This window comes from Cherax quadricarinatus, chromosome 13 (genome assembly GCF_038502225.1).
Source record: "Cherax quadricarinatus isolate ZL_2023a chromosome 13, ASM3850222v1, whole genome shotgun sequence".
Taxonomy (NCBI): Eukaryota; Metazoa; Arthropoda; class Malacostraca; order Decapoda; family Parastacidae; genus Cherax; species Cherax quadricarinatus.
The window spans coordinates 8,347,314-8,364,046 of NC_091304.1; the positions used below are offsets into that span (position 1 = coordinate 8,347,314).

At 46.7% G+C, this 16,733-nt stretch overlaps 1 protein-coding gene across 6 annotated transcripts in view; it reads right to left on the reverse strand.

The window, feature by feature from the left end:
- The window catches only part of LOC128688623 (maltase-glucoamylase), a 157,563-nt gene that overhangs the window by 15,595 nt on the left and 125,235 nt on the right, over positions 1 to 16,733 (reverse strand). For all 6 annotated transcript variants that reach the window (XM_070084448.1, XM_053776534.2, XM_053776532.2 and 3 more), the window contains one exon: positions 12,013 to 12,155. In XM_070084448.1, the coding sequence (XP_069940549.1) occupies positions 12,013 to 12,155 (143 nt within the window). The remainder of the gene's footprint in view (positions 1 to 12,012; positions 12,156 to 16,733) is intronic.

Genomic DNA, 16,733 nt, shown 5'->3' on the forward strand with positions numbered 1-16,733 from the left:
GCCTCATACTGCAACACAGACCTCGCCTCATACTGCAACACAGACCTCGCCTCATACTGCAACACAGACCTCGCTTCATACTGCAACACAGACCTCGCTTCATACTGCAACACATACCTCGCTTCATACTGCAACACAGACCTCGCTTCATACTGCAACACAGACCTCGCTTCATACTGCAACACAGACCTCGCTTCATACTGCAACACAGACCTCGCCTCATACTGCAACACAGATCTCGCCTCGTACTGCAACACAGACCTCGCCTCATACTGCAACACAGACCTCGCCTCATACTGCAACACAGACCTCGCCTCATACTGCAACACAGACCTCGCCTCATACTGCAACACAGACCTCGCCTCATACTGCAACACAGACCTCGCTTCATACTGCAACACAGACCTCGCTTCATACTGCAACACAGACCTCGCTTCATACTGCAACACAGACCTCGCTTCATACTGCAACACAGACCTCGCTTCATACTGCAACACAGACCTCGCTTCATACTGCAACACAGACCTCGCCTCATACTGCAACACAGACCTCGCCTCATACTGCAACACAGACCTCGCCTCATACTGCAACACAGACCTCGCCTCATACTGCAGCACAGACCTCGCCTCATACTGCAACACAGACCTCGCCTCATACTGCAACACAGACCTCGCCTCATACTGCAACACAGACCTCGCTTCATACTGCTACACAGACCTCGCTTCATACTGCAACACAGACTTCGCTTCATACTGCAACACAGACCTCGCTTCATACTGCAACACAGACCTCGCTTCATACTGCAACACAGACCTCGCTTCATACTGCAACACAGACCTCGCCTCATACTGCAACACAGACCTCGCCTCATACTGCAACACAGACCTCGCCTCATACTGCAACACAGACCTCGCCTCATACTGCAACACAGACCTCGCCTCATACTGCAACACAGACCTCGCCACATACTGCAACAGACCTCGCCTCATACTGCAACACAGACCTCGCCTCATACTGCAACACAGACCTCGCCTCATACTGCAACACAGACCTCGCCTCATACTGCAACACAGACCTCGCCTCATACTGCAACACAGACCTCGCCTCATACTGCAACACAGACCTCGCCTCATACTGCAACACAGACCTCGCCTCATACTGCAACACAGACCTCGCCTCATACTGCAACACAGACCTCGCCTCATACTGCAACACAGACCTCGCCTCATACTGCAACACAGACCTCGCCTCATACTGCAACACAAACCTTGCTACCCACGCAAGGCACCCATGAGGCAGCTACCCACGCAAGGCACCCATGAGGCAGCTACCCACGCAAGGCACCCATGAGGCAGCTACCCACGCAAGGCACCCATGAGGCAGCTGCCCACGCAAGGCACCCATGAAGCAGCTGCCCACGCAAGGCACCCATGAAGCAGCTGCCCACGCAAGGCACCCATGAGGCAGCTACCCACGCAAGGCACCCATGAGGCAGCTACCCACGCAAGGCACCCATGAGGCAGCTACCCACGCAAGGCACCCATGAAGCAGCTACCCACGCAAGGCACCCATGAGAGCAGCTACCCACGCAAGGCACCCATGAGGCAGCTACCCACGCAAGGCACCCATGAGGCAGCTACCCACGCAAGGCACCCATGAGGCAGCTGCCCACGCAAGGCACCCATCTTTCAGTCACAAAAATCCCATAGCGGGTGAAGAGGCAGTTGACGAAGCTCTGCCTAACTGAGTCGAAATAGCAACTACGTAATTACAGGGCCACTTACCCTACGCAACGCCAGTACAACGAAATAGTCCGACATTCGTCAACACATTACACCGCGAATTAGATAACATTTCGCGGAAATAACCGGCAAAGTATCTCAGGGATGATGGAGCAACATCGACCCCAACACTTCATGACGATAAGTACCATTAATTGTATCACTGAATGCGCATTTCTTGTGTGTTGTGGGGCTGACCTCTTGACACCTCAAGGGAGGTTCCTTGACGTTGGTGAAGGGCTCTTGATCTAGGAAATCGGATCTGTGTTCCAATTCCCTGAATTGAGCCTGAATGCCTTCCATACCCCCCCCAGGCGCTATATGATCCTATAGGTTTAGCGCCCCCCAATGATAATAATAATAATAATAATAATAATAATAATAATAATAATAATAATAATAATAATAATAATAATAATAATAATAATAATAATAATATGGGGCTGACCAGTATGAAGGGTCTTAGTACAGCCTCCAGCTCACCAGAGATGCACCTGCAACCGGCGTCCACCAGGGAGTACGCCAGGGAGTACACCAGGGAGTACACCAGGGAGTACACCAGGGAGTATACCAGGGAGTACGCCAGGGAGTACACCAGGGAGTACACCAGGGAGTACACCAGGGAGTATACCAGGGAGTACACCAGGGAGTACACCAGGGAGTATACCAGGGAGTACGCCAGGGAGTACACCAGGGAGTACACCAGGGAGTACACCAGGGAGTACACCAGGGAGTACACCAGGGAGTATACCAGGGAGTACGCCAGGGAGTACACCAGGGAGTACACCAGGGAGTACACCAGGGAGTACACCAGGGAGTACACCAGGGAGTATACCAGGGAGTACGCCAGGGAGTACACCAGGGAGTACACCAGGGAGTACACCAGGGAGTACACCAGGGAGTACACCAGGGAGTATACCAGGGAGTGCGCCAGGGAGTACACCAGGGAGTACGTCAGGGAGTACACCAGGGAGTACGTCAGGGAGTACACCAGGGAGTACACCAGGGAGTACGCCAGGGAGTACATCAGGGAGTACGCCAGGGAGTACGCCAGGGAGTACGCCAGGGAGTACGCCAGGGAGTACACCAGGGAGTACGCCAGGGAGTACGCCAGGGAGTACACTAGGGAGTACGCCAGGGAGTACGCCAGGGAGTACACCAGGGAGTACGCCAGGGAGTACACCAGGGAGTACACCAGGGAGTACGCCAGGGAGTACGCCAGGGAGTACATCAGGGAGTACGCCAGGGAGTACGCCAGGGAGTACGCCAGGGAGTACGCCAGGGAGTACAGCAGGGAGTACACCAGAGAGTGCGCCAGGGAGTACACCAGGGAGTACACCAGGGAGTACACCAGGGAGTACGTCAGGGAGTACACCAGGGAGTACGCCAGGGAGTACACCAGGGAGTACACCAGGGAGTACGCCAGGGAGTACACCAGGGAGTACACCAGGGAGTACGTCAGGGAGTACGCCAGGGAGTACACCAGGGAGTACACCAGGGAGTACGCCAGGGAGTACACTGCCCTGGTGCAGAAATCAAGGCAAGATGCAGTTTCAGAAGTGGGACGGCTGGTTTTTGGGTTGAATTCCAAATTGCTTTCATTGGATCAGATAATCAGACATACACTCACACATACACCCTCCCTTCTACACAGGTGAGTGTATGGTTGAATGAATGGTATTAGAGCCAGTTGGCCGAGTGGTTAGCGCATTGGCCTGCGAGTTTCAGGACTGTCTTGCTATGGGTTCAAGTCCCAACCGTTCCCTGATTTGATTATGTACCTTTAAAATTATAGCTGAAGGTCGCAACACTTTGAATTTAAGAATTTTAGAATTTACAAATTAAACAACTTAGACCTGGACTCAGTGATTCTGTAATTACCTTATTGATTCTAAAATCATTATAGTAGTCTCTGTCGGTGAATTTTGTTTTCTGTTTATATTGGCTGTGTTGCAGAGCACCTGTCTGATTCATATAGGACATGTTGCGTAGCCTAATTGCTTTTTTCTCATATTATACTAATGTGCCATTGTGTTTCCTGTTACATACTATAGTTGTACATTATTATATCAAGTGTTAAAACATGATTGCTAATGTTGAAGGCTACATCACCGAGACGTTGAACATTTCTACATTAAATATTACATGAAGATGTTTTAGTCTTTCCCGCCAGACAAAATTCTTCACGCTCAATCTTCGCATTATTACATTCATGGTGGGAGCAATAAACTGTGGGAATTGCCCAGACCAGGGGAGTGGAAGGCAATCAGCTTCGATCAATAGAAGAAATGCGGTCCAATTCTCTGGATCAAGAGTCTCACCAGCATCAAGAAACCTCCACCAGGAGGAGGATGTGGGGCACTATAAATATATAAGTAGTTGGGAGAGTAATTTCAACAGAAAAGAAATGGAACAATTTCCCCTTAAAGAAGAGCTGCACGAGAGAGAGACGTAGAGTAAAACCTTCACAGCTGCGCTTGACTCCGTAATTAATGTTGGGGGAAGCAAGGCTCCGCTGGGCGTTATTGATTCAGAGACACTGAAAGCAAGACAACGAGTCATTCACAGACTTTCCAGGATCGTCGGAGACATAGTATTTGAGGCTGGTGGAGGGAGGATCAAGCCTCCACTAGTCCTTGCACCGAATGACCCAAGAACGTTAGACAAGTTTTGTAGGGGAGATTACTCGAAGCCTTCCTGGTGGGGAAGAAGGGTGAGCAATATGTGCTGGAGAACAAGGTAAGCTGGTGGAAAAGCAGGGTGGGCGAGATGTGCTGGATGAGAACAGTGGAAATTGGCGATATATAATTATTATATGAAGCACTAAACACAAGTTGATAATTCGGTAGGAGTTCTGGAGGCTCGTTCCTCTGTCCGTTGTTGGCAAGAGAAAAGGGAGACTAGACGAACATAATGAGGAGACGCATCAGTCTGTGGGGAAGATACGAGGGGAGGTAAAAATTAACATATTCATGGGATCACGAGGCACCTGAGGAATGAGAGACGATCAGGTTTGATCGAAGAAAGAGGGTATAATCCCATTTCTTAAACCCCTACGCTTTTAGCGTCTCCTTATGTATAATCTATCTAGGAAATAATAAGTAACTGTTACACAGTTTCATGTGTGTGTATGTGATGAAGGCCTAAAGGTTTGCAGTTGTAAGTTTTGTATCATGAAAGAGATATCTGAGTCGACACTTCCTTAAAGGTTGCCTTTATTACTGCAAGTCTAATACCGTGATAAAACTAACGTATGAAGATATTTTAACATTCCGACGACTGCGTGTTTCCTGTGCATTCCTTCCTGAAACCGGAGAAAAATCGCTAGAAATTAGGGAAAATCTCGATAAATTCCGAAACCGAACAAAAATCCACAGAAATTGGTGAAAATCTCGATAAATATCGAAACCGAAGAACCTGCCAGGCTGAGAACACTGCAGGAGCCTGCCGGACAGAGAACACTGCAGGAACCTGCCAGGCAGAGAACACTGCAGGAACCTGCCAGGCAGAGAACACTGCAGGAACCTGCCAGGCAGAGAGCATTGCAGGAACCTGCCAGGCAGAGAACACTGCAGGAACCTACCAGGCAGAGAACACTGCAGGAACCTGCCAGGCAGAGAACACTGCAGGAACCTGCCAGGCAGAGAGCATTGCAGGAACCTGCCAGGCAGAGAACACTGCAGGAACCTGCCAGGCAGAGAACACTGCAGGAACCTGCCAGGCAGAGAACACTGCAGGAACCTGCCGGGCAGAGAGCATTGCAGGAACCTGCCAGGCAAAGAACACTGCAGGAACCTGCCAGGCAAAGAACACTGCAGGAACCTGCCAGGCAGAGAACACTGCAGGAACCTGCCAGGCAGAGAACACTGCAGGAACCTGCCAGGCAGAGAACACTGCAGGAACCTGCCAGGCAGAGAACACTGCAGGAACCTGCCAGGCAGAGAACACTGCAGGAACCTGCCAGGCAGAGAACACTGCAGGAACCTGCCAGGCAGAGAACACTGCAGGAACCTGCCAGGAAGAGAACACTGCAGGAACCTACCAGGCAGAGAACACTGCAGGAACCTGCCAGGAAGAGAACACTGCAGGAACCTGCCAGGAAGAGAACAATGCAGGAACCTGTCATACATCAGGCAATACCAAAACTGTTTAGTCAACGATCATCGACCAATTTTCTTCAGGAGAAAGCCTCGAATGCTGGTGAACTGCTTCTGATCCAAGTAATAAGAACGTATCACTTTTTTAGATCAAACCATACCGTTGACGCTACACACTTACGGATTTGGCGCTCCCCACGACTACAGCAAAACTACGTGTTATGACAGCAACAAGCTGGTAAAAATTATTAAAATGAATTGGACATCTGACTTCGTAAAAAAAAAAAACTCAGAATCTTTGTATGTTTTCGTATCGTACCCTGCACCACGTCCTGCCAAGGTGACGGTACGTGAAAATCAATATGACTTGTAGTTCCTGTAGAGCTGTACACTCAGAGAGAGTTGACACATGTTACAATAATGTGTGAAGGTTAGGGAAAGTGATCTAAATATATATCAGAGGTGAAGTTCAGAGGTCAGAAGGTTATGTGAGGTGACAGACGTGAGCCTGCATCATTGCTGCCTGTTCCCGCAGGCCTTTATGCCATCCAGGTCATACCAGCTTTTCTTTTTAATTACTGAATACCTGGAGAGGGTTAAAGGTACTGACTTTAGGTGCCTGTCCAGTGCCTGCTTGAAGACAGCCAGGGGTCTATTGGTAATCCCCCTTATGTAAGCTGGGAGGCAGTTGAACAGTCTTGGGCCCCCTCACACTTACTGTGTTGTCTCTTATCGTGCTAGTGGCGCTCCTGCTTTTCATTGGAGGGATGTTACACCGTCTGCTGAGTCTTTTCCTTTCATAGGGAGTGATTTTCGTGTGCAAATTTGGTACTAGTCCCTCTAGAATTTTCCAAGTGTATATAATCATGTATCTCTCCCTCCTGCGTTCTAGGAAGTACATGTTGAGGAACTTTAAGCGTTAACAGTATAGTGATAACGGTGACGGCGACTGTGATGACAGTAATGAGAAATGATGACGACGAAAACAAAACTGTGGAAGGAGTAAAGAAATGAGAAATAGAATTGAATGAAGTGGGTTAGTAAACGATTTTTGAAAGATGAAGCTCATTTTGAGGCTGTAGATTATTCAGCAATGAAGAGAGAGTCTCAGACATAAATTATAAGAACATAAGAAAGGTTGGAGGAAGGGGGTAAAGGAGGTTTTGTGTGTGAGGGGCTTGGACTTCCAGCAAGCATGCGTGAGTGTATTAGGTAGGAGCGAATGGAGGCAAATGGTTTTTAGGATTTGACGTGTTGTTGGAGTGTGAGCAGGGTAACATTTATGAAGGGATTCAGGGAAACTGGCAGGCCGGACCTGAGTCCTGGAGATGGGATGTTGTCATGTAGGGGGGTAATGATTAGGGGAATATGGAGGTAAGAGGAGGGAGTCAGTAGGTAGGGGAGAGCCGAGGCAGTAGGAGGGACGAGTGCGGAGGTTGGTAGGTAATGTGAGGTCACTGGTGACTACAACTTCACCTCTCATTACTCTACCCACCACTCCACACTACTCACCCTCTCACTACTTTAACTAAACATAAATAAATGGAGAAAATAACGGGGACAGTGAATATTACTATTCTATTCAAACACAGTTTATTATTAAGTCCTTGTACAATAATATATTTGGGAACCGGAGTACATCATTGGGGTTTAGATAAATGGGGTGGTACACATAAGCAGTGAGACAGGGAAATACAATCAACTTGACCAAAATGAATATAACTTACAATATAGTTCAGAGGACAGTTCACAGGAACTAAGCCACAGGTCCCAAGACCTATACAGCACGAGTACTGCTCCAAGCCAGTACTCTGCCCAATGTCTCCAACAGTCTCTCCTCCCGAGACTCTCCAGCTCAGCTCTGCTCCCAGGCCAGAGCTCTGCCCGAATCTCCCCTGCTCAGCTGTTCCTTGGGTTTATATGGTGGTCCAAGCACACCCCACAACCACGTGTACGACCTGACGCCTAGGTCTGACGCCGTCAAGAACAAAAGACCTCAGACGTGGGCGTGGCTGACAGACGTTTGCCAAGGCAAGGTGTGACCATATAATTGGTTAAATTAGGTCTCCCCAGAGACCTCACAAGCCCAGCTGGACTACATCACAAAGTACAGTGTCTGCACTCTGAAGGAGGAGTGTTAATGTTGCAGTTTTATAACTGTAGTGTAATTGCGCCTCTGTCAAGACAGTGATGGAGTGAATGATGATGAAAGTTTTTCCTTTTCGGGCCACCCTGCCTTGGTGGGAGACGGCCGATGTGTAAAAAAAAAATAAAGAAGGAACACTGCAGCAGGCCTACCGACCCATGCGAGGCAGGTTCAAGTCACCTCCCGGCTTAAACCAATGATCCACCTAGTCAGGTCAGGTCACATCCACTTAAGGAAGAAACACGGCATCAGATTCATTAGCACAAGCTAGTCAGGTCCAGCTCACATCCACCCACACCCACTCATGTATTTATCCAACCTATTTTTAAAACTACACAACGTCTTAGCTTCTATGACGGTACTCGGGAGTTTGTTCCACTCATCCATAACTCTGTTAACTAACCAGTGCTTTTCTATATCCTTCCTGAATCTGAATTTTTCCAACTTAAAACTATTGCTGCGAGTCCTGTCTTGGGTAGATATTTTTATCACGCTATTTACATTCTCTTTATTTATTCCAGTTTTCCATTTATACACCTCAATCACATCCCCCCTAATTCTACCCCATTCTAGAGGGTGCAGATTCAGGGCCTTCATGAATGGTATACAATACCGACAAGATGAAAAATTAGACGTGTGCAACATCTGGGTATCTTTGTTGTAGACGTTTCGCCATCCAGTGGCTTTATCAATACAAATTCAAGGATATAATTGGAAGACAGAAGAACTATACAGAAAAGATAAGGTAATCAGTCTCTCAGCCTTGGAGTTGGTGTGAAGAGCACCGTAGTCGTGAATATTCTGGAGCACAGGCAAGAATGCTGGTGCTTATATACTGGCGACAGGTGGAAAGGGGACGGGTAGCAGACGAGGGCATAGTCACTGGTAGGTGGGATTCCCCAGCAGAAGTAGGTCATACCCGAGGCACGGTAGTAGTAGTAGTAGTAGTAGTAGCAGCCGTGAAGAAGGTTATGTAGACGTCCTCTGAACCAAGATTCTATGATGTTGCAATGTCTGACAAGTTGCGCATGAATGGTATGCAATACCCACAAAATGACCTTGTTCACGGCTACTACTACGAACATACTGATGGAAGTTGACATTCATTCAGGATTTCTGTAGCACTTTAGAAGTGGCGAGGTCTCCGACATCACCACCACCAGCTTAGAAATCATACCCAATTTCAGACCATGGGCTAGAACAACAAACTGTTCTTAGTTCACTCTCCATGTGGAAAACTAGCCACAAATGCAGTATAATCCGACTCTTTATTGACAAAAAAAGGTCGCGTTATGTCTACTTTCCCATCGTATTGGTATTTTATACCATTTATCTCCACTCGCCACATACATGCAGTTAATGAAAGGGCACCATAACACTAGTTTTTCTAGTGTGGACTGTATAATAAAATTTATGTGTATGATTAAGTATTCTTGGACTATAGTACTTACCGTAAGCCAAGATCAATTATTATTTAAAAAAAAAATATTTCGATCTACATTTACACACTTACAGGCGTAGTTACAGGCGTAGTTACGCCTCTCCAAAGTACACTGTAATATGTTGACCAACAGGCTGATCTGCTTGTTGTACAACCTTATCAAGTGTACATGGGAAGAGGACTTACAGATGATGTTCGTGAAACAGGAGAGTTCAGTCAACACGGGGGACTTAGACCATCTACCCACGAACTGTACGTGGTGTCTTATCTAACCTTTAATCCTTCGAAGTTTGGGCGAACATCCACAATCGCAGACCTGGGCTATTGATTTCTGGCCTCTTCGGCCTCTTTATATAACATCTAAAAGCGGGTTTTTAAGACCATGAGTGGAAACCTCGGTCTGTACAACGAAAGCTACAACTCTCATCACTCGGTTAAGACAACTAACGTGAAAAACAGAAATTCCCGAAGAAACTGCTCGGCACTTAACTCAGTGAACATACGAATAGTTCAGTAGGCCTACTGACCCAAACTAGGCAGGTCCTACTCGTACCGATGGATCAGAATGACTAACTGCCGTCGATACTGAAGGAAAGACCAACGTAGCAGAAAAAGTCTTGTGGAGGGGAAAGAGAGCGGTGACAGCTTCTCGCTGGTAGAGCTCCATCACTCTACTCCAGAACTCTACACAGAGCGACACGTCGTCCCGATAAAACATTGTTCTGTGACCTGTGACTTTTCTTCAACTTCCCTCTTCATATATCAGACTTATTCCTGTTTAATCTTCCTCTTATATTTCAAAAGCTGTTCATTCTATCTTAAAAAAGGACTATTATTTCTATTGTAAAAGGTACCCATTCTATTTCTGATTCTACTCTTTTTTATGTATAAATGCTACCCATTCCATTCCCAAAGCTACCCATTCTTTTTATAAAGGCTACCCATATTTAAAAATTATTATTCAGCTCACTGCATGCAACAACAAATATAATTAATAGCTACGTTTCGCTCTCCAGGAGTTTTATCAACGTGAACAACACAAGGACACAGAGCAGCGTATGAAGGAAGGACATTGAAGTACAGGGAATAAGAGCGTAAGTAAGATCATGTTCTCTTTCAACTAACATATTGTCGGTAATTTCATCAGTATTGAACGGAATCTGTCTCGCCAACAGATCAGGAATTTCTCGTCCGGTGGTCTCTCGTCCGTGATCTCTCGTCCGTGGTCTCTTGTCCGTGGTCAGCGTCGACGTCCTCAGTGCCGTAAATATTTCCTAACGCAACGCAAAGAACGCACCGGTGACCGCAAAGAACAGAACGCACCAGTGACCGCAGTGTTGCATGACGCAGAGGCGAACAAATTTCTGCGCCAAACCCTTCGAAGCGTCGATGTTGATCTAAAGTGAACCAATCCTCACCCATTCCTTGGATCGACTCTAAATGATTCCTATTACCCTATTGGTGAAGCAGGTGGGACTAGCAGTGACTTACTCGTGCAGCAGGTGGGACTAGCAGTGACTTACTCGTGCATCAGGTGGGACTAGCAGTGACTTAGTCGTGTAGCAGGTGGGACTAGTAGTGACTTAGTCGTGTAGCAGGTGGGACTAGCAGTGACTTAGTCGTGTAGCAGGTGGGACTAGTAGTGACTTAGTCGTGCAGCAGGTGGTACTAACAGTGACTTAGTCGTGTAGCAGGTGGGACTAGCAGTGACTTACTCGTGCAGCAGGTGGGACTAGCAGTGACTTACTCGTGCATCAGGTGGGACTAGCAGTGACTTAGTCGTGTAGCAGGTGGGACTAGCAGTGACTTAGTCGTGTAGCAGGTGGGACTAGCAGTGGCTTACTCGTGCAGCAGGTGGGACTAGCAGTGACTTAGTCGTGTAGCAGGTGGGACTAGCAGTGACTTACTCCTGCAGCAGGTGGGACTAGCAGTGACTTACTCGTGCATCAGGTGGGACTAGCAGTGACTTAGTCGTGTAGCAGGTGGGACTAGCAGTGACTTAGTCGTGTAGCAGGTGGGACTAGCAGTGGCTTACTCGTGCAGCAGGTGGGACTAGCAGTGACTTAGTCGTGCAGCAGGTGGGACTAGCAGTGACTTAGTCGTGTAGCAGGTGGGACTAGCAGTGACTTAGTCGTGTAGCAGGTGGGACTAGCAGTGACTTACTCGTGCAGCAGGTGGGACTAGCAGTGACTTAGTCGTGCAGCAGGTGGGACTAGCAGTGACTTAGTCGTATAGCAGGTGGGACTAGCAGTGACTTACTCGTGCAGCAGGTGGGACTAGCAGTGACTTAGTCGTGCATCAGGTGGGACTAGCAGTGACTTAGTCGTATAGCAGGTGGGACTAGCAGTGACTTACTCGTGCAGCAGGTGGGACTAGCAGCGACTTACTCGTGCAGCAGGTGGGACTAGCAGTGACTTACTCGTGTAGCATGTACGACTAGCAGTGACTTAATCGTGCAGCAGGCAGGACTAGCAGTGACTTACTCGTGCTATAAGTGTGATTAACAGTGACTTACTAGTGCTGCAGGTGTGACTAGTAGTGACTTACTCATGCACAAGGGGCCTGACCACGGTGTGACCCTCGGTGTGAGCCAGGTAGAAGAGTGTGTACAGGTAAGGCAGAAGACGATACCTAATCTCTAGTGCAATTTTGGCCGCCTTCCCCACCGTCTCAGGCCACATGCCGGGATCCTGCGGAATTATATAATATATAGTGAAAAGTAGAGAAATTCCAAGCGCTTTCGTCATTTTTTCACACCATCAAGGAATAATGTGAGAAATCACGAAAGCGATTGGAATTTCGCTATTGTTTTTCTGTTTTTATGTAGCATAAATAAACGCAGCCAAACTTCAAGCTCAACAGTAGAACGCAAAAGTATACCACAAACACAATGAAATTATGACCCACCCAAGTAACAAGTTAATCGTATTGTCTAAAGTATATAACAGTAAATATAATAAATTTAACTTTGATAATAAAAAGGTGAGCCTCGAAGAGCACCAAGTCTGGTGTGGTTGAGGACCGTGGCAACCTCGCTGGATATTTCTGAGAGCCGCTTTGGGAAGGAGGAGCTGACTCTTGCCCTCGGCAATGGACCTAATTCTTCCATCTTTCTTTCACAGGGCACAAAGAGATGCACCAAAGAAGAACGGTTTAATTTCGTCGGGAATCAGACGAGCAGGAAGTTGTTGACGAACCCTGAGATCTCTGATAAGAGGATTTCTGAAATCTCCCCGAGACCTGGATTTACCAGGTATTTTCAAAGTTGGGGCCTTATACAGTATAGGCCAAGAACAGCCATATAACAAAAACATAATTGCTTGGAATACACACACACACACACACACACACACACACACACACACACACACACACACACACACACACACACACACACACACACACACACACAGATATATATATATATATATATATATATATATATATATATATATATATATAAATGTCTGTGTGCATATAATACACACACACACACGGTGTGTGTGTGTGTGTGTGTGTGTGTGTGTGTGTGTGTGTGTGTGTGTGTGTGTGTGTGTGTGTATGTATTATATGCACACAAACATAAAGCAGAACCCAGTCTGTGACGAACACCAACTTTAAAGGATATCCAGTTTCTTTATTGACGTTTCGGATGTTTCTTCATCCATCATCAGAATCATCCATCATGTAAATCCACAACACAAAAAAACATCAAATTCACTGCAGCGTCTGAAAGGAGACGAACCTCTCATCCTCCCATTTCTCTTAATCATCAACAAGGTTAACTGTTTTGAGATTTGTGTGTACCGTGTGGGGCCAGCAGTGACAGCCTAGTTGATCAGGCCCTGATTCACCATGAGGCCTGGTCACAGATCGGGCCGCGGAGGCGTTGACCCCTGGAACTCTCTCCAGGTATACTCCAGGTATACCGTAACCCAACATTCACCACTCTAGAATTAAACCATGTATCCTTCGTTCCCAGTCTGTTTTATGTCGTTCAAACTCTAATTCTTCGAGGATTTCTTTCTTCTCCCAATTGGATTAACTTTGATTTAGAACTAAACAATATATCTAACTTCTTTCAGTCTATTATAAAGAAATACTTGGAAAAAGCTTAGATATATTCCTCCCTCCTAAGTCAGTACATTGAGAATAGCAAGAGTTATTAACTATATCGGTCTTCTTTGCTATGGCACGTTAGCTATACCATTAGAAAGAAACTGACACGTTAGCTATACCATTAGAAAGAAACTGACACGTTAGCTATACCATTAGAAAGAAACTGACACGTTAGCTATACCATTAGAAACTGACACGTTAGCTATACCATTAGAAACTGACACGTTAGCTATACCATTAGAAAGAAACTGACACGTTAGCTATACCATTAGAAACTGACACGTTAGCTATACCATTAGAAAGAAACTGACACGTTAGCTATACCATTAGAAAGAAACTGACACGTTAGCTATACCATTAGAAACTGACACGTTAGCTATACCATTAGAAAGAAACTGTCAGCATTATTCTTTGAACTTCATCCACAAATTTCCTTCAGGTTCGCTCGTTTGCCAACTCCTTAACTATTGACTCAGTTTTTAAATTTAAAGACAAATTCCTTATACCTTTATGCTCAAATATTCTATATACATAGTTGTAAATGCCCCAACTCATCGTCGTGGTACAACAGTAGTTCAGGACGACACTTTCAACTCATTACATGCGAACAACAAAGTGTGTCGTCCCCTCACGAGACTCCGGACTCACCTAGTCCGGTGTCCCGTGATTTTAAAATCTAGATTAAATATTCCAAGTCGCTGGACTTAGACTCGGAGTCTCCACACATACAGAAATTAAAACCAGAGCTTAACAATCATGGAAAATAATTTCAACGTGTATCTGTTAATAATTTATAGTTACCCATACTGGTATTTCCATTAAGAAAATGGATAAGCGAACACGACAAGTACAAAACCCTACAGTTGTTGCAACTCTGCTAAATTTTTGGATATACTATCGTATAAAACATTGTGTGTATATTTTTAAGGGTTGTATTTGGGCTGTGTTATTGAGCAGCTGAAGACATCAGATTGAAACAGAATAGAGAGGAATGGAGTAAATCAGAGCAAAATAATAAATAAATATAATGGAATGGAAGAGAATTATAGGATATTAGAGAATAGTACATTTAAATAACGATAGTTTTTTTTTAATTAACAATCTGATAATAGTGATATTGTTGGTAGAATTAGCGACAATATGTTTGGTAAAAAGGACACATGCGCAACTAATGGAACATTTTATGGAGGCAACGTTTCACTCTCCGGGAGCTTCATCAAACTGTTAACTGCTTGACAAAATTCCTGGAGAGCGAAACGTTGCCACAATAAAATGTCGCATTAGTTGCACTTGTGTCCTTTAATTAACAATCTGATAAAAGTCATGGTAAACTAAACCCTCAGAGCGGATTACAACACCTGAAATGCATAAAAACCCTGGGAAGACCACACACGAGAATAAGAAACAACACAGCACAGAAGAATGTGAAAGAAAAGGAAAACGGAAGAGGTTAATGAGACAAAAGAAGAGTCGCGGGAGGGAAGGGATAAGACATTTCAAGACGATCTTGGTATATCAGCTGGGTGCAACCATAGCTTTTTCTGAGGAAGCTGGAGTCATCTGTGTCCCATCTCTTCTTTGATCAACCCAATACCTTCCCTTACCAACTACCCCCCTACCCCCATCCCCCATCCCCTACCCCCATCCCCTACCCCTACCCCCCTTCTCCGCACACGCCTCAGATACAACCTTACAAAAAGAAATTTTTTTGGGGGGTCGGTTGATTTTTGTAGACTATTGCTTTTAGGTTTGTCACTCATATTTACTTTGATGTACATTGAGCCACCAGCGACGCTGACAGTGATCTAGCAGGTGGTGGGTCATGACAGTGATCTAGCAGGTGGTGGGTCATGACAGTGATCTAGCAGGTGGTCGGTCATGACAGTGACCTAGCAGGTGGTGGGTGGTGACAGTGATCTAGCAGGTGGTGGGTCATGACAGTGACCTAGCAGGTGGTGGGTAGTAACAGTGATCTAGCAGGTGGTGGGTCATGACAGTGATCTAGCAGGTGGTGGGTCATGACAGTGATCTAGCAGGTGGTGGGTCATGACAGTGATCTAGCAGGTGGTGGGTCATGACAGTGATCTAGCAGGTGGTGGGTCATGACAGTGATCTAGCAGGTGGTGGGTCATGACAGTGATCTAGCAGGTGGTGGGTGGTGACAGTGATCTAGCAGGTGGTGGGTCATGACAGTGATCTAGCAGGTGGTGGGTCATGACAGTGATCTAGCAGGTGGTGGGTGGTGACAGTGATCTAGCAGGTGGTGGGTCATGACAGTGATCTAGCAGGTGGTGGGTCATGACAGTGATCTAGCAGGTGGTGGGTCATGACAGTGATCTAGCAGGTGGTGGGTCATGACAGTGATCTAGCAGGTGGTGGGTCATGACAGTGATCTAGCAGGTGGTGGGTCATGACAGTGATCTAGCAGGTGGTGGGTGGTGACAGTGATCTAGCAGGTGGTGGGTCATGACAGTGACCTAGCAGGTGGTGGGTGGTGACAGTGATCTAGCTGGTGGTGGGTCATGACAGTGATCTAGCAGGTGGTGGGTCATGACAGTGATCTAGCAGGTGGTGGGTCATGACAGTGATCTAGCAGGTGGTGGGTCATGACAGTGATCTAGCAGGTGGTGGGTCATGACAGTGATCTAGCAGGTGGTGGGTCATGACAGTGATCTAGCAGGTGGTGGGTCATGACAGTGATCTAGCAGGTGGTGGGTCATGACAGTGATATAGCCGGTGGTGGGTCACGACAGTGATCAATTACGTGGTGGGTCACGACAGTGATCAGTTACATGGTGGGTCACGACAGTGATCTAGCAGGTGGTGGGTCGTGACAGTGATCTAGCAGGTGGTGGGTCATGACAGTGATCTAGCAGGTGGTGGGTCATGACAGTGATCTAGCAGGTGGTGGGTCATGACAGTGACCTAGCAGGTGGTGGGTCATGACAGTGATCTAGCTGGTGGTGGGTCATGACAGTGATCTAGCAGGTGATGGGTCATGACAGTCATCTAGCAGGTGGTGGGTCATGACAGTGATATAGCTGGTGGTGGGTCACGACAGTGATCTAGCAGGTGGTGGGTCATGACAGTGATCTAGCAGGTGGTGGGTCATGACAGTGATCTAGCAGGTGGTGGGTCATGACAGTGAC